The sequence below is a fragment of the Haliaeetus leucocephalus genome, unplaced genomic scaffold (assembly GCF_000737465.1).
Source record: "Haliaeetus leucocephalus isolate CR32 unplaced genomic scaffold, Haliaeetus_leucocephalus-4.0 Scaffold0, whole genome shotgun sequence".
Lineage (NCBI taxonomy): Eukaryota > Metazoa > Chordata > Aves > Accipitriformes > Accipitridae > Haliaeetus > Haliaeetus leucocephalus.
In genome coordinates, this window is record NW_010972436.1 from 4,333,017 (window position 1) to 4,351,513 (window position 18,497).

Below are 18,497 nucleotides of genomic sequence, written 5' to 3' on the forward strand. Positions count from 1 at the left end.
CTCTGATTGCCTTGTCAGCGCCGGCAGCTGTCGTGACTGATGCCCGCCTCGTGATCTGCGACGTGGAGATGATTAAGATGCTGGCCTGGTCCTTGCAGAAATAAAACGCTCCCCGTGGGAGTTGCAGCATTCGCCGAAGTGGCTCTGATCCTCGCTAAGCCGTATTTCCTTAAAGTTGGCGTTCGGCTGTACCGGAGCGATCTGAAAGCCTGCCTTACGCGGCGCTCTGCTAACCTCGGGACCCAGCGGTCAGAAGGCCAAAAATCTGCTTCTGCACGCTTGACTGCAGAGCCTAATTTTATACTGTTACCACCTTCATGCCTCCTCGTGTTTTTCTTTAAACTTTTTCATTCTGGTTAGCTGTTCACCTTAGGCTCATGTTTCGTTTAGGCATTGTAAATTTACAGTTAATGAGTTTTATGACAAAAAACAGGTCATAAGACTTTTATTCCCCCCCCCCTTTCTTTGTCCGTTTCTAGTATATGCTGTGAGTTTGTACTCAGATCCATTCAGGCTAAAGTCTTTGCTTACCTTGGCATAGTATGTAATAGACATGATGGATGTATACAAACGGATAGCTAAGTATCTTTGATTGCTTATTGAGGCATCAAAATAATGGGGTCTCCTGGGAAAGAGTTGAAGTGTTGACTGCAAGATCCGGCCTATGCTTAAAATTTATTGCCCTCTTACAATGTTTTTGGGTGTATTTGTGTGTCTATTTATTTATTCTTAATTTTATTTCAATAGGACAGCTGGAATGCAACTACCAATGCAAGCAAAACTTTATATTCCTTTATAAGGTTCATTACACCATTATGGCTGCTAACACAGACAAGTTATAATATAGGACCCTTTGCTTCTCTGCTGTGATCGCAGAGCTTTCTCCCCGTTACAGTTTTCCCATGTCCCTTCTTAAATACACCACCATTTTGACTATTTGGAGGTGGAAAATAATTTGGGGGTTCTTTTCACATCTGAAGGATACTTGCAAGGCAGTAACAGTTTGTATTGCTTGCTCAAAGAACCCTAGCTGACTGAAGGTGCCAGTGCTTTTCATAGGGATGAAAGCTATACAACAAATACCTTTTAATAACTGCTTGAGCAAACTGCCAAAAGAAGAAAATGAATGTGCAGACAAGCACTTCCTTTATTGAGAGTGCATTTCTGTGCTCTCTAGCTAGTGACATGCAGTTTGGCAAAGTAGTGTAAATACTTCTAAGAAATGTTTATTGGCAAAGTAATTCTTCATAAATAAACCTGTTTGAAATTATAAGAACATGTTTTAAGACATAAATTTCCTAACTGTGAAATACAGAGTGGTATTCAGTCATTGCGTGCTTGCTGCCAGAAAGTTAAAGAAAGCCACTGAACAGAGGAAGCTTCCTAAGCTAGTTATCTGGGGTCAGTTTTGAGGAAGTAGAAAAACAGTATTTGACAGTTGTAGCCTCTTCTGCAGGTAGAGGGAGTTTCGTTGGGGGGCGGTGGGGTGTTCGTTTCAGGTTAGCTCAGGTAAGAAAGCACCTAATTTTTATTTAAGAGCAGAAAGAAACTTTGGTTTTAGGAATAATAATTATGTAAGAAGCTAGAGGTTTCAGATATAAATTCTTGAATGGTAACGAAAAAGAGTTGACTCGCTTTGCTCACTGGAGTAAGCCGAGTCATGGATTACATTCTGTTGTCTTCTCTAGTGGATCTGCTACATTGAAATTACCTTTGTTTGATGAAAGCAGTGTTCAAATACTGCTTTCCTGCATTGCTAAAGGAGCTCCTTTTCCACTCGAAGCTGAATTCAAATGCAAAACTTTTACTTGTGTGTGGATTTGTAATGTAATAAAATGCTAGAGTTAATAATGTGAATATGTATCTTTAAGTGCTATAACTACTTGAGTGCACGCATCCACCTGGCTACAAAAGAAGGTGCCAAACTGAGATTAAACTAGTTTAAATTGGCATAGCTCAGCATTTACTTGCCCATGTTAGCTAGCCTTTTTGTGTGAATTAAAGCAAAAAAACAAAGCCCCGAGAAGTGGCAGCGTATGTCACCCTTAGAGTTGCAGAGTCAAATTGAGTCAAAAAATGGTCCACTTGAAAGAGTCCTCGGATTGCTGCTGTGTGGTCCAGCTGATGGACTGTTAGCCACACTCGGTGTGGGGAGTGCTTCCCTCCAGCCCAGCACCGCATTCCAGTCAGACCCTGGAGTCCCTCTTCCAGGACTAAACGTAGGCCCAAGAGCTGAAGGCTGCCAGACTTCTCACAGTCCAGTCCAGAAACTCAGCGTTGCTGTGGGGAACGAGAAAGAAGGCAGAAGCTGCTGCTTTTGACAGCTTTCACAAATGGTCACTTACTGTGCATGGTGGTTTCTGAATGCTTACTTTATGGCCTGATAAAAAGCAGTGTTGGACCTGTGAGAGCTATACATATGGTCAAATCTTTACTTTGAATCTACAAAATGTTGTACTCTGTACTGTACAGATTGGGCAACCAAAACTGGTCGTTGTTTTGACTGGTTGATTTTTTTTTTTTCCTCATCTCCAAAGTGAACAGTAAGAACAGTAGGTGTTATGTTTTGCAAAAGTAAATTGTGAAGTGTTGGGATGACATAGCGATAAAAGCCCATGAGATAAGGGGGTATAGGTACCTCCTTTCACATGAGCAAAATATTACTGGCATTAAAAAAAACAAATGAAGAATTGTTTGCTAGATTAGAGTTCTTCCATTAATTGCTGAGGTGGATTATAGATTCTAAGTTTTCAATTAATCTTGTATAACCTATTAAATTTTTAGAGTGAATATGAAGAGGATGCATGAGTTTGAAAGATGGAATACCTCGTAACATTGTTTTGGGATTTTTTTTAATGTATTTTTTCCTTAAAATAGCCCTAAGTCACTGAATTTTCATACATGCATAATTGTAGCAGAGCACCACCGCTTGCTTGTTTTGGTGTTGCAGCAAGAAACTTTATGCAGAATTTGTTGAATCTACTATCATCAATTTTGAGCAGAACTTAAAAGGCATAAGACCAGTTGTCCCAGAGAGTAAGAGCTGAAATTTAATTACATTTTCCATATCCCAAGGAAGAATATTTCAGCAATTGTCATGCTGTACTTAGTTTGCAAAATCATTGCTCAGAGAGGGGAATTATTGTAAGGAATATGGTCTCTCTGTGGATGAGTTCTTTCTGCCACAGTATAACTCAAGTTGCAAGTACTTACTGAGCCTTTCTGCCAGAGTGAATCAACTTGTTTTAGTTAAATATTTTATGTTTTTATAAACAAGTCAGAATTATTTTTCAGTGAGTGAGAAAAAGGTTCTGTGAAGAACAAAACGAACAGATTTTGGTATCATAGCGCAGCTGATGGATTTTATATTTCTCTTTGTTGTTTCATATTCAAGGCTTATATGAATCCCATAGCTATGGCCAGAGCGCGAGGTCCTGCCCAAAATTCGGGACCAACAATACAAGACTACTTGAACAGGCCAAGACCAACATGGTAAGTGGCAATACTCATTTGCCCTTCTGACCTTTTGAGTAAAAGATTTGTTCCCTCTTACTAAGATGACACTGGTACCTACTTCCTCCCCAGAATACCCAGTAATACATTTTGAAAGATTCCTTGTCTCTGGCCAAGGTGTTTGTTTCTAAATATGTATTCAGTCTCCTCTTTTAAAAACAACAGTATTTCATTTTGAAAGGCATATTTCTCCTTTGTCTTTAAATATTTTGGCAGTGGTTTCTCAGAAGAGCAAAACGTTGGTCATTTTACCTCTTTCACAAATCCTCATACCTAAAGCCTGCAGATGTATTTAATTTTTAAACAAAGTAATCTCTAGAAAAACATTTTGCTGGTATATTCTTAGAACACAGTTTACCCTACCCAACAAAATAATCACTTTGAGATATTATCAACAATTCACTTTATGTTCAGTCCATTTTGCCTCCTCTTATAAGACATTAGAGAGCAATTTACCTAATTGCAAAGTTAGCTTTAGATCTTTCAGAGGGATTTAGCTACTGTACTTAAGTTATTAGGGTTAGGTTACCATATGCATAACATCTAAGATGCTTTCATTCTTCTTTCTGTTGGAAGTTAAGCCAAAGCTAAACTTCAAAAAACCCTACAAAAAGTTAGACACTGAATAAGGTATTTTTAATCATGAAAATTGTGATCTATCATCCTTTTTATGTAGGGAAGAAGTGAAAGAGCAACTAGAAAAGAAAAAGAAAGGATCCAGGGCTTTGGCTGAGTTTGAAGAAAAGATGAACGAGGTTAGTAATATTAACAGTGTGTTAATACTTGATTCTTCTTATCTTGCATGCTGCTTTTCCTCCATTATCATTAGCAGCACCAAGTACCCATAATATTTCACTTCACTCCAGCTTTTAATGAGTAAATGTTTTGTTTAATTTGTATTGGAAGGTGAAGTTACCACTTAACCAATGAAGAGCTACTCTCAGTTCAGAGAAATGCTATATAAAAAGTTTTGAAAATTGCTGCTGAATAAAGCTTGAACTTTTCATAAATGTAAATATAGTTATACAAGTCCATATGTTTATATTAATAAATGAAACTCATGCATTTTTCCGGTACGATAAATCAAAGTCTGTTGTGCTAATCTTCACTTGTTTAAGGTCACACAATCCAAATATAATGGAAGGAGGTGTATTACTGGAAACAGACATCTTTGGCAAGGAATGTACACATAATATTAATAAGGGAGAAGGCACAAAGGATGGCCTTCAGTATATAGATAGGACTATAAAACACTTCTTTCTCTCTCATCCTAGGCTGATTGTGTTCCATGCTGGGTCCCTACTATAAATACAGCTGTTCTGATGTTTGTGTTTAGTACCTACTGGAGATCAGCAGGGTACAAGAAAGTTTCACTTGTAACTGCTGTTGTATACTGTATTGGGCTTGGGTGGCAAGATTTTGCTAGCAGGGGGGGCGACGGGTGGCTTCTCTGAGAAGCTGCTGGAAGCTTCCCCTGTGTCTGATGGAGCCGATGCCAGCCGGCTCAAGACGGAGCAGCTGCTGGCCAAGGCTGAGCCCGTTGGCAACAGTGATAGTGCCTCTGTGATAACATTTTTAAGAAGGGAAAAAAGTTGGGACAGACAGAAAACAGCAGTCAGAGAGAGGAGTGAGAACGTGTAAGAGAAACAACCCTGCAGACCCCCAGGTCAGTGAAGAAGGAGGGGGAGGAGATGCTCCAGGCGCTGGAGCAGAGATTCCCCTGCAGCCCGTGGGGAAGACCATGGTGAGGCAGGCTGTCCCCCTGCAGCCCAGGGAGGTCCACGGTGGAGCAGATATCCACCTGCAGCCCGGGGAGGACCCCACGCCGGAGCAGGTGGATGCCTGAAGGAGGCTGTGACCCCGTGAGAAGCCTGAGCTGGAGCAGGCTCCTGGCAGGACCTATGGCCCCGTGGAGAGAGGAGTCCACGCTGGAGCAGGTTTTCTGGCAGGACCTGTGACCCCGTGGGGGACCCACGCTGGGGCAGTCTGTGCCTGAAGGACTGCACCCTGTGGAAGTGACCCATGCTGGAGCAGTTCGTGAAGAACTGCAGCCTGTGAGAAGGACTCACGTTGGAGAAGTTCGTGGAGGACTGTCTCCTGTGGGAGGGACCCCACGCTGGAGCAGGGGAAGAGTAAATTAAGTTAATTTTCCCCAAGTCAAGTCTGTTTTGCCCGTGACGGTAACTGGTTGAGTGATGTCTCCCTATTCTTATCTCAACCCACAAGTCTTTTGTTATATTTTCTCTCCCCTGTCTAGCTGAGGAGGGGAGTGACAGAGCAGCTGCGTGGTGCTTAGTTGCTGGCCAGGGTGAAACAACGACATACACATAGGAAGAAATTAGGATACAATGAATTTAACTGTTACAGTTCCTTCTTGGGTTCTGGTATCTTGAGATAAGCTTCAAGTAGTCTTCATCATTGTGTGTGAGTTTCTGGGTGAAGTTCCTCCTCTGTTACTGGAAGGGCATAGGGCCCATAGGATTCTTGCTATACCTTTTTGCCTAAGAAGTTATACCAGTATTTGGAGGGTCATGAGGTGTTAGTCTAAGAGGATCAGTTGTTATGTGCTCGGAGTTTTAGCTTGGTTTAGTATTTTATCATATTCCTTTCCTCCTTTTATCTTTTCTTTACTGTGAAATAAGTGAAACTGGCATGGATAGAAGATAACAGCCTTTCAGTATGGCAGAAGGGTAGGAAGAGATGCAGGGAATTGTGAAATGGCCGTGAGTTCTTCCTAAAGCTCCTAAGAACAAATCTCTGAACAGTTGAAAAGATTACAAGTGTCTGAATGAGGTGCTATCTCTCCTATTTCACTGACAGATGTTGTGCTTTTTTGTTTAAAACATAACACTAGCACAGTCTTAAAATAATTTAAAGAGAACACTTGCCTAATAAAGCACAGGCTTTTGTTAGAGACCCCTCAGGTAGTTCTGGGTAGCCAGTATATCAAAGTATACAACCCACTGCAATATTGCGTAGATGCTACCTTGGACCGTGGAAACACATTACACACAGCAGTATATCCTGGCTAATCTGTCATGTCTGTCAGCAGCACTGTTCAGCTAATTCACAGTATTGCTGACTTGAGGATCTATGTATCATACTGCATTGCACAGGTATAATCTTATATAATTCCCGATACTTCTGTCCCTTCAGCACACTATGTGGATTATCATTGCTTTGCCAATACAATACCAGTACAGCTTCATTGTCAGGAAAGGGAGGATCAAAATAATAATAAGAAGAAGAAGAATAAAGAAGGGAACACATGATGTGTCTGACACAGGAAGCAGAAATAGCACAGACTGAAGATAGCAGCCTTTCAGTCTGATGAGGGTGGGCTAGGTGTTCCAGAGCTCCTGAAGGGGGTATTTTAGGTAGACCTAGAGACCTTGTGAGGTATTGAAAAGGAGGAATGAGAAGAGACTTTTATCCGTGCAGTGTGCTTGGTCTAACAAAAATACGAGCGTTTCTATGAAGGTGTGTATAATAATTTAATCTAATTGTTGACACCAACAAGGCCCAGAACAGACACTAGAGACACCCATACATTGAAGAAGGGCCCAGGAGAATTTGTCTTGAAATTTTGTTTCAAGTGATTTTAAAACTAAGACAAAATAGCAATTTTTCTGGTAGGGTGCCCTGGCTTTCTAAAGTGCTCTAGGAAGAAACACCATGATACAAAAGCAAAAATTCCATAATTGATGACCCCCAATATAAATTACAATCTCTTAAATCCAAGTAACTTGGAACATGAAGGTGTGAACTAACATGATACTTTGATGAATATTAATCTTCTGTAAAATCAAATGCATTCTAGCCTTTGTTAACATTATATGTTGTTTATTTTCTGTGGGTTTTGTGAAAACCGTAATGTCAGGTAGAGGACAGGATTTCAATTAAGGTCTCTTAAAAAAAGCTCTTTGGAAATGACTGTCATGCCACTGTTTCTGTTTGGTTTTGTTTTCAGAATTGGAGGAAAGAACTGGAAAAACACAGGGAGAAATTAATGGGTGGAAACGAGAGTTCCTCCAAAAAGAAAGAGGCAAGTTATTTTCAATTTCATACAGTCTGTGTTTGGAACTGGATTTATCATCGATACTGCCATGTACAGAATGTCATAAATACATTTTAAAAGCCAGCATCAAAGTACATAAACCTAAATGCACAACAACAGAACATGATGCCAAAGTAACACTTGTTTTATTCTATTTTTAAGAAAAAGAAAAAGGAAAAGAAGAAATCTAATAGGGTGAGCAAAATTTTCAGTTTTCTGAGCTTTTTTGCTTTGGGGTTGTTCCTATTTGTCATTTAAGTTCTCTTAGAAAGAGAGAGTGTAGCTGTAATTTCAAATTTATCTGTTAAATGAACTGATTTTTGTCTGAGAGGGGGTGGCGTACATTCTGTAGAAGGAGAATTTTACTTCTGCTTAAAGGGAGGAAAAGATCATCAAATAGATATTATTAAATGAAAAATGTTAGAAGTTACTTTTTACAGTTTTATTTAAGAAAATCTGTGTAAGACCAGCTTCTTGGAAGTAAAATTCCATTGATAATACTTCGCAAATGAAGAAATTTTAAAGGGAGTGTTTGGATGGACTTTTGACTATTTGCCAGACAAAATGCTGCATCTCACAAGCTTCACTTTTTGTTGTGTTTGGTCAAGTTGTCTTCATCTTCCTCTTCTTCATCAAGCTCTGATTCTTCCAGCAGTTCATCTGATTCGGAAGATGAGGTAAGAACTAACTTATTAGAATCTAACATGTTTTGTTTGTGAGGCTTATTTAACACAGATTTTGGTAATATATTTTAGAATATTGTTTGAGGCCTTGGTGTGCATAAAACTATTTAATTTTTATGCATTTGATACATATAATAAAGTTGTGAATTTTAGATATATATCTGTTCAAGAATTTCTTTATGAACACTATAAATTTTGGGTGGATGGCTTGTAAACTGGATCCATTTCTGTTTTAACATTGAACTGTATGCTTTTTCAATAGAATCCCCCATCTAATCATAAAAATGCAAACATACCATTTTTACTTTTTAGCAAAAATCTTTGTTACAGATAATCAGATTCTACAGCACATATCTAAATAATAAACAGAATTTAGAGAACCTGGATTTTTCACCAGTTTACATTTTTTTCAATGCAGAAGAGTTATGAAGGTCTTCCGCTAAAAGAATCAATTGTAGTGTACTTTATTCCTCAAGAGAACATAACATGCAGGAATTCGGTGTTCCCTGTTCTTTACATTTAATGTAAGTCTTTAATTCTAGTAAGAATAAATTCAGGGTTGTGTTTTTCTTTTTTCCTACAATATTTGTGGATAGGATAAAAAGCAAGGGAAGAAAAGAAGGAAAAAAAAGTATCGCTCCTCACGGAAGTCTTCAGCAAGCTCAACTTCTGAATCTGAGTCAGACAGCAAGGTAAATATGCAGAGGTGTACCCTTGGCAAGTTTTCTTGATCTGTATTACAAAGACATAAATGTTTCTGACTTTCATGTATCAATATTTTTTTAATCTTCCAAATATAAAGCTATGCGTTCTTATTGTAGCTGAGCTGTGCTTGTAAATTCCAGATGCAATCGGGAATCTACCTTCACTGGCCACAATGCCTGGCAGAAATAATTTGATCTTTAGAAAATGAACACACTTTATTCCAGCAATTTTTAGCTATTTTTCTGAATTCAGACATAGGCAGCTTTTGTGCTGCTCAAACGTTTAGTTCTAATACCACATTAACACTTAAAAAAATAAAATGTTCTGTGAAATTCTTGTGAATGTGCTATTTAACTGAACACCATTTGTGAATATACAGGTATCGCAGGGTATCAGTGGCCAGAATATTGCCTCTCTAAATAACTGTGGACTGAGTAGCTTCCTGTTGGAGAACTAAGCCCTTCCCAAATGCCTATTAAATTAAGGGTGTCTTTTTCCTTTTCTGAAAGTAGAGCAATGTAGATATACAGGCTTACTGAATGAACAAAAAAGTGGAGAAGATATATGAAGCAATTTGTTCTGTTATGTTAGCATTTTTCTGTGTTACAGTGGATAGTAACTGTATTTCTTGCTGAAATATTAATAATACAGTGAGTTGTTAAGATTTTGTGTGTAGACTTTATCACAGGCTTTCACTGGAATACCTAGTTCAGTGTGGTATAAATTGTGATTAATCACTGTTTGCATACACATATGAATTTGTGCAATGGGAGTTTGAAAACTTGCTCCATAAAGGGACACAGAGATACCATTACTGCTGAAATTGGAAGGCAGAAAACTCCATGGAAATATCTGCTCAACCCTTGCCTGATCAGCAGAGATGGGCATGGATAGAGAATAAAGACTCCAAACTGTTATGTGTTAGACATATGTGATATGTGGTTACAGTAGCGATAGCTGGTAGCCTTTCCAGAGGCTTTCTACATGTACTGCACTTAATCTTGTTACCTGATTCCAGACAGATCTTTTTACACTGCTTGTTCAGGGAATTAGCAGCTGCATTAAAACTATGGCTTTTTCATATTTTTCCTGTTAACTGCAAGGTAGGAGGAACAACTTTGAAGAACAACCTTCGATAGACAGAAAAAGACAATGGGTCAGACTGCTTTTGGGATTTCTGCCTTTTTCCTGAAATAATTTTGTCATGGTTTATGTTTTCCTTTGTATTTAGGACAGCACAAAAAAGAAAAGGTCAAAGGAAGATTATGAAAAAGAGAAGGTATTTTTTACTCTTGAAATACTTACATCAGAATTGCATTTTACATACATAATGGCACTCTTTTTTTTCTTTTTTTTTCTTTTTTTTTTTTTTTTTTTAAATATTGAATGCCTCAGTTTACACCTATGGGAACTTTCTGTCCAAACCCACACAGTCAGAAGGTACTCAGTACCCCAGGTTTGAGGTAGACTTTTCGTTGGGTTCAGCTCCTGTTTTAGTAGTTGTTGTTAGTGGAAACTGCTGGATCTGTTCTTGTTATGAAGGTAAATGAAAAAAGTATCTAATCTGCTGTAGTAGATCAGCTGCATTCTAGTATTTTGGGTTTTATCCTGAGCAGTCACATTGAGCTAAAAATATGTGTGATGATATTTCAGTAGCATGCCTGGTAGGATACTGGCTTGTTGCTGTAAATTAAGGAACATCAAGCAGAGGATATATGTATCTAAATGTAGCCATAATTATAGATACTGTACTTATGACAGCTGTGATAAATTGCAGAGAAAAATGTATTAGCTTGAGAAAAATTACCTTAGACTGTCTTTTCTCTGAGCATGAAAGCCCTCTTTCCTTCCTACCACCTCAGCATTTTGTACACACACCTGAGGAGTTTCTTCCTTCCATTATGTTTAATGCAAATAATCTTGTTGACTTAAATTTTGGTTATTTCTACCCTATGTGTAAACTTAACAACGCTTTCGGAGTCCACCCTAGTCCTTCTCTCTAGTTGCCATTCTTATCGCATCGGCCTCTACTGTTCCAGTCAACAGTATTGACTTTGATACATAAATTCTCCATTGCATAGAGGCAAATGTGTTGATTTTTTTTTCCCTTGTTCCTGCTTCCATTTCACAGAGTTTCCATTTCCCATCAGCTCCTTTTAACTTTGAAGCTTCTCTTTGAAAACCGAGTGTCTACCATAGCCCCTTACTGTAATGCTACTTTCACACATCTTCTGAAAGCAAAGGGCATTTGGGGACTAGAGGTCTTCCCCTACCTGAAGCTTCCCCCGTCTCTCAAATGGGCTGCATCATGTGTACTTTTCATGAGTACTTTTGGGAAAGGATTGAGGTACTTCTAATAGACAGAATAGCACAACTGAGATGTGTGATCCCACCTTGCAAAAAGATGATTAGCAACAATTTTTTCAGTTTCTGGCCTTAGAAATTGAATGGAAGAAAGTAGCTTCAGTCTTGGGAACACCTTGCCTGGTCCAGAGCAAAGTGGGGGTCACGGGGGGAAGTAGCTCATCAGAGCAATCTCATGCAGCATCAAAATTTTAAAAATAATTTTTAAAAAAGACTGTCTTTTAAATATATTGAGGTTATACATGAAGTGTTGAAGTGCAGCTGGCAGGGACAGCTGGTCCTGTTTGGACACAAATATAGAGGAAGCTGTTTCTTTTAATTTCATCAACAAAGCAAGAGTCTGAAGCTGCAGCGTTTGTATGCACATACTGAGACATCTTAATTTACTCAGTAGTATTTAAAAGTGGTGAAACATTTTATTTTCAAATGCTTACTCCTTCATGTGTTATTTAATGTAAGAGACTATACTGTAGTATTATTCCTCTCACTTTTAGAAGGCTGCTATGTCTTAGTAACAAGAGAAAGGAATATACAGAAAAAGATTATTTCCACTAAAAGCATGTTAACAGTTGGTAGGGTAGTTTGTTGATGATGAGTGATTAGTTTAATGTCAGCAATATTTAAAAATATTTCACAACTTAGAAATAATATTTCAATCTGGGTTTTAAGCAGAGGTTTTATAAAATTTGAAAGGCCTGACTTTACTCACAAATATATTACTTTGTGTAGGAAGGTAAAAATCACCACAGGAAAAGGAAGAAAGCCGATCGTGGTGATGGACCTTTATCATCAGAATCCTTATCAGAATCGGATCAGACAGAGGAGGTCAGTGTGAAACCTCAATTTCAGATGTTATAATGCTTTTCACTTACTGATTCACATGAGTGAATGAACGAACTAGCTTAAACAAGTGTATTCTTCACTGGGTAAAAAACTGGCTGGATGGATGAGCCCAGAGGGTTGTGGTGAATGGAGTTAAATCCAGTTGGCGGCGGGTGTGCCCCAGGGCTCAGTATTGGGCCCAGTTCTATTTAATATCTTCATCAATGATCTGGACAAGGGGATCAAGTGCACCCTCAGCAAGTTTGCAGACAACGCCAAGTTGGGAGGGAGGGTTGATCTGCTTGAGGGTAAGAAGTCTCTACAGAGGGATCTGGACAGGCTGGATCAATGGGCCAAGGCCAGTTGTATGAGGTTCAACAAGGCCAAGTGCTGGGTCCTGCACTTGGGTCACAGCATCCCCATACAGCGCTACAGGCTTGGGGAAGAGTGGCTGGAAAGCTGCCTGGTGGAAAAGGACCTGGGGGTGCTGGTTGACAGCCGGCTGAATATGAGCCAGCAGGGTGCCCAGGTGGCCAAGAAGCCCAACGGCACCCTGGCCTGTATCAGGAATAGTGTGGCCAGCAGGAGCAGGGAGGTGAGTGTTCCCCTGTACTGGGCACTGGTGAGGCTGCACATTGACTGCTGTGTTCAGTTTTGGGCCGCTCACTACAGGAAAGACATGGAGGTGCTGGAGCCTGTCCAGAGAAGGGCAGCCAAGTTGGTGAGGGGCCTGGAGCACAAGTCCTGTGAGGAGCGGCTGAGGGAACTGGGGCTGTTTAGTCTGGAGAAAAGGAGGCTGAGGGGAGACTTTGTCACTCTCTGCAACTACCTGAAAGGAGGTTGTAGTGGGGTGGATGCTGGTCTCTTCTGTCAGGTGGCTGGAGATAGGACAAGAAGAAATGGCCTCAAGTTGTCCCGGGGGAGGTTTAGATTGGATATTAGGAAAAATTTCTTTACTTAGAAGGTTGTCAGACATTGGAATAGGCTGCCCAGGGAAGTGGTTGAGTCACCATCCCTGGAGGTATTCAAAAAGCGCGTAGACAAGGCACTCCAGAACGTGGTTTGGTGGGCATGGATGATGGTTGGACTCGATGATCTTGAATGTCTTTTCCAACCTAAATGATTCTATGATTTAATACATTGTTGAAACTGTTGTGCTCTGTACAGTTGAATTTAAGAGTGCAGCATATTCAAAGTTGGTCATATTTTTCTCTTTAATAAAAACTTTTAGTAAGAATTGTTTAGTACAGCTCCTATCACCTACAATCATTTTGAATTAATCTTTTTGAAACTTTTCAACTTTTTACGGATATTTTAGAGCTCAATGAAATAAGGCTAAGTGATTGGTGTTGTGTCCTTCACAAAATTTGTCTCCAGTGTTTGTGAATAGATTGGCAGATTTCAAGATGGCTAAAATTTTTTGGCTTCCTTTTCCAGTGAATTAAAAAATTTTGGACATAATAATCTTAACTCTCACCCTTGTGTATATTTACTTTGAGGATCTGTATTCTTGTATATCCACTTTGAGGATTTGTATTCTTGTGGGACTACAACATTTGGGAAGGTTCCAGTGTGTTGCGTTTTTTCATTAAGAATTTTTGCCACTTTGTTAGCTTAGTAATATTACCATTATATCTCTGCTGCTTCTTGTTCTGCTGTGTATTAAAAGCAGAGTGTGTTTCCAAATTGGATGTTTATAGGATAACGCATATTCTAGAATATAACACAGATAACCAGTGTTTCTTCATGGGTTATTGTTCAGTATGTTCTGCCACTGTTGTGCCATCATTCATTTGTATGCAACAAAAGCTCAAACTTTTATTTAAAAAGGCATTTCCAAAGCTGCTTTCCCATTACATTTGATTTAATTTTTTTTTTTTTTAGGTGCAAGCGAAAAAGAAGAAAAACAATGAGGAAAAAGAGAAAACAGCAAGTATCCTTCTTACTCATACTGTAGTTTTAGGATATAAATACTCTGTACTTGGTTAACTTCCAATTTCACATTTTGCAGTAATACAAATGTTTTACAGCAAAAGACTACTGTCACATGAATTTAAATTAACAATTTCTCCATTTATCTGCTGTAGTCACAATAAGGAAGAATTTGTCACTATTTTACCTATATAGATATATATGATTTGAGATTTATGCAAGTTGAACACTTACTGTAGCATGTATTTTACTCTGTATCAACCTGCTAGAACTACTAATATCTGTGTAGTATCAAGTAGGGTAGAAGTTTGCCATACAGATATCAGTGCTGTTCCTTTGTTAGTGTTGTGTTTAATTCTTCCTTGGTAAGCCCCCTATATGAGACGATGAAGGGGCCTTAGGACATAATAGCTGCAACATCTACACTAATATAATTCTTCCCCCAACCAAATAAAATGCTGTCAGCAACCTGTTACTTTCCTCAATTTTGTTGACTTGTTTCTGTTGGTAAAAGTGAGAGGAAGGTTCAGCAGTGATTTATATAGAACCCAGATTCATCACATGTACCTGAGGCTCCTTGTTAGGAGTATAGTGATTTTGAGAACTGAATGCCCACTTGAGATGTCTGTATATCTTTTTATCTCCCCTGTCAGCAGCAGTGTTCCTAATTAGGCATCTTAGTTATCTAGATGAGTTAGGGTGAAGGGAAGGTTTATATCAGTCACCTAAAAATACAAGCATAGGAGTATCAGTGATACCGAATACACATTTTTCCATGGACCTTGTTTGTTTTTTCATAATCATAGAAGTGGTTTGCTATAAAATTTCTAGTGACTGATAGTGATTTTTTTCTTAGAAGAATTGTGCGTTTAAGTAATATGTATAAAACAAAGCTTTTATACCAAGAGTGTTTTGTTTACATAATGTCACACCTATTCAAGAATTCTAGTTGAAATCCTGCTTGCAAAAAGACAAGATTTTGTCTCTCAGCTTCTGTATTACAGTGATCAGGATAACTTCAGGACTGAATTCAGTAGGGTTAATTGAGTGTATTGATATTTACAACTGAGATCATAATTGTTTTATTTTAAATGAGGTGCAAGTGCTAGACATTCTAGCCAAGCGTAGTTGAACTATTTAATTTTGCACAGTAAATATAAGCTCTTACTTTAAAATCTGTAAACATCCTAGTTATTCCCACATATATAAGATGTCACTGCTTTTCAAAGCACTTCCTTATTACTTTCTCAGAAATATATAAAGCACTGAAAATCATTTAAAAGATTAGGAAATGTAATAGTGACAGTGATGAGAGGTGTGAAATAGCCAGACCATGATGGAGGTAAATTGAAGACTGCTCATACTAATGCAAATTACTGGGTAAAATATGAATTTTCTTTTTGTGATTTCTCACCAGGCTTTTGTAGAAATCTCTTTTTAAATGTCTTTACAAAGATACCCTTTCTGTGCTCTCATTTTGCATTAGCAGAATTTAATAGATGGCACTTTTATTATACAATAACTTCCATTTAATTTTTGTTATTTTTCAGGATAAAACAAAAAAGAGGAAGAAGCACAAGAAACATGGTAAAAAGAAGAAAAAGAAGATCGCTGGTTCAAATTCGGATTCAGAATAATATTTAAAAAACCCAAGACTATCAACAGAAGTGCAATGACTAAAGGAAACTTAAACTGTGAAATGACAGCAAACTTTACCAAACTGCATGAGTTTTCCTGTGTTTTAGAAATATTCCTAATCTTTCAGTAGCCAGCCAGATGCAGCTGTGCTGGGAAAGACCATTGTTATTGCCTGCTGCTTAATACACGAGGTACAACTTTTATAAAATTCCAGTAAGCAGTGTCAGATGTTTGAAACTGTATGAGATGGTAGTCCAGCTGAGGTGTAAAATATTGGAAAATGAGAGTTAAACTTTTTAGATAGTAAAAGTAGTCTTTTAAAGCATTAGTAATAGTCTTTATTTGTAAATCAGGACAAATAAAATCCCAAGTTCATCCTGCAGGTTAATATCATACATAAACTATTACAAGCTGGTGTCTGCTAATGGCATTTACAAAATGGGAAATTAATGATAACATTTAAAATGCTGCCTTTGTAGAAATGTTTATCATCTGCCCCATTGCCGTCTTCATGCTTACGAGAAGGGGAATGCTACCATTTTGGCTAACTGAATAGGGTGCCTTTGCCTTTGATTCTTGCAAATCTTTGCTATTTTTAATCCATGCAGCATCTCCGATTCTAGGGAAGCCAGAACTATTGTCAGCAGGCTTTTTCTGAATAAGCAGTTCTGGGCTTCTAAGCATGTGCTTCTGCATTAAGCAAGAGCAATGACATTTTGCAGTATAACTGACATTCAAAACCTGAAGATTTTACCTCTGCTTCTTTGAAATAGCGATAGATCTTTGCTAGTAAATATGCATCTTTCATTTAATGTACTTTTGGTTTAGTTGAACACTTTTTGCAAACACTAGTAGCTTTCTTTGCATTATCTTTAGAATTGTTTTGCATGATTTGTACCATTTTTAAATTAACAAAATGCAAGTAATCGTTTGTTGTAACCAGTTCTATGAATTACGTTCCACATGCAGAGTTTCATGTATGTATTTAGTTATTCTTACAGTCAAGTTCATTGCTGTGTTTAAGTGCACACTTGCTGAAGATACTTAGCATGTAAAAAGCAGGGTTTTGATACCTTAACAGCTTCATATTGAAGCTGATTTTACTCTTAAGCAAGTTCAGTGGCAGACCTGTTACGTGATGTGTCTTGTTAGATAAAAAAAAAACTACTGCCAGAATCTCATTAAAGATGCTGTTTAAACAGTTTGTATTTATATTTTTGTACTTGAGGGCTACAGAATGTTGACCTAAATCATAAAGCTGTTTTACATTAAATTAGTTGCTTTAGAAATTGAAAAAAGCTTTTATAAATTAAATGTGCATGCAAGAAAACACAAGCAACCATTCAATTTTAGTTTTTACATGAAATCTCATTGCATCTTCCATTGATGTACCCATTGCTGGGCCTCCTGTTAGCCTTTAAAAACTGTCCGTCCACCCCGAGTGGTCGACTATAGATTGTACTCTTGATCGACCCCTTTTTTCATTGCACAGGTGCTAACTTAGAGCTTTCCTCTATTGCATACAGATGTTTCAAATATTGTATTGCCAAGAATTTTAAGACCTTTAAGACCTTGATTATTCGTCTGGAAACCATAACTAAAAACTGGGGGAGAAAGATGATTTTGTATTGCCATTCTACAGAGAAATTGACTTTTCGAGTTAAGTTCTTGGGAAAATACAACCATTGAGTTGCTGTAATGTCCCTCTAAACCATAGTAAGAATATTTTGATTAAATATTTTATACTGTTGGGCTTGATGTTACAGATTCTCGACACTGTTTTGTCAGTGAGGTTAAAATAAAGGCAAGATGCAGTGAACGGTAGGGTTTTGGTTTGGGGTTTGCGTTTGGTTTTGTTGGGGTTGTTTTTTTTATAAATTGTGGTGTTGCAGTTTTGGTGAAAGAAGTTGTAATGAACCATAGCATAAATGGTCTGTCCTGTGTGATACCTTATTTGATTCTTACACAACTACCTGCAACAGAAAGAAATAAAAATGGAAATGAGCCCCAGTCTTCCAAGTACATAAGCCGGCATGTCATTTTAATTGTCTGAATATAACTATTTGTTCTGGGCAGCTGTGGGCTTCAGATGCTGCTGTCACGCTTTGGAAGTGGTGTACCTGCATAAGGGGCTTACGGGCGCTGTCAGTTCACAGCAAAGCTTCTTAATACTGACAGTGAAATATTTCCATTTTCAATCCCCTAACCAACGCATCGCGACTCCTCTTGCATCCTCCTCTTCCTGAGGGAAGAGTAAAGTCTGGTCGCAACCCTTCAGCGTTCTGGCTTCGTACGCGCCGAGCGCGTCAGAAGGTGACGGGGGTTTCGGGTGGCACCAGGCAACCTTCGGGCATGTTCCAAGTTTGAGCAGTGGGACAAAGCAGGAATCGAGCCATGTGGGAGCGAAAGTATTTTAGATTTTTGTCTCCCGACAGCAGATGAACAAACACAATTGTCTGTACTGTCTAATTTTTAGCTCTTCTTTCCAGAAGCGCTTTCAGCAGCTTGAAAGTCAGTTGCTGTGGTTGCTACCGCTGCCCTTTTTTTTAAACGTATGGTAAAAATTGCTCTTTGTTTTCCTGTGTGCGTATGTACGTGTGCCCCGCCGGCGTCACCGCCCGCCCGCGTTGCCAGGGGAGCGGCGGTGCCGCCGCCATGAGCAGCAAGAGGCAGCGGCAGCAGCTGGCGGCCTCGCTGGGCCGGTCCGCCAAGCACTGTGAGTGAGTCTGTCCCCCGGCCCGGCCGCCGGCGGGGGGCTGCGGGAGCCGTGCGGCCGCCGCCTT

The 18,497-nt window shown here is 38.9% G+C and overlaps 2 protein-coding genes across 3 annotated transcripts in view; both read left to right on the plus strand.

The window, feature by feature from the left end:
- Window positions 1-3,399: 3,399 nt before the first annotated feature.
- On the plus strand, window positions 3,400-17,661 carry FAM133B (family with sequence similarity 133, member B). Of its 2 annotated transcripts, XM_010571215.1 has the most exons (11): window positions 3,400-3,492; window positions 4,190-4,268; window positions 7,484-7,558; window positions 7,733-7,765; window positions 8,179-8,247; window positions 8,850-8,945; window positions 10,190-10,238; window positions 11,897-11,902; window positions 12,056-12,147; window positions 14,029-14,073; window positions 15,627-17,661. In XM_010571215.1, the coding sequence occupies exons 1-11, from the start codon at window positions 3,401-3,403 to the stop codon at window positions 15,711-15,713; spliced, it is 723 nt and encodes a 240-aa protein (XP_010569517.1). In that variant the 5' UTR covers window position 3,400; the 3' UTR covers window positions 15,714-17,661. The 2 variants fall into 2 exon arrangements, with proteins under 2 accessions (XP_010569517.1, XP_010569582.1); XM_010571280.1 differs by lacking the exon at window positions 11,897-11,902 and having other exon boundaries at window positions 10,190-10,237; window positions 12,052-12,147.
- Window positions 17,662-18,337: 676 nt separating this feature from the next.
- The window catches only part of EFCAB1 (EF-hand calcium binding domain 1), a 7,594-nt gene continuing 7,434 nt past the window's right edge, over window positions 18,338-18,497 (plus strand). Inside the window, exon 1 of the mRNA XM_010571506.1 lies at window positions 18,338-18,430. Within this exon, the coding sequence (XP_010569808.1) occupies window positions 18,370-18,430 (61 nt within the window). The 5' untranslated portion in view covers window positions 18,338-18,369. The remainder of the gene's footprint in view (window positions 18,431-18,497) is intronic.

Coding starts and splice junctions, on each gene's coding strand:
- FAM133B (XM_010571215.1), top strand. CDS start 3,401: ATGAATCCCATAGCTATGGCCAGAGCGCGAGGTCCTGCCCAAAATTCG. Junction 4,269..7,483: donor TTGAAGAAAAGATGAACGAG/GTTAGTAATATT, acceptor TTTTGTTTTCAG/AATTGGAGGAAAGAACTGGA. Junction 7,766..8,178: donor AAAAGAAGAAATCTAATAGG/GTGAGCAAAATT, acceptor TGTTTGGTCAAG/TTGTCTTCATCTTCCTCTTC.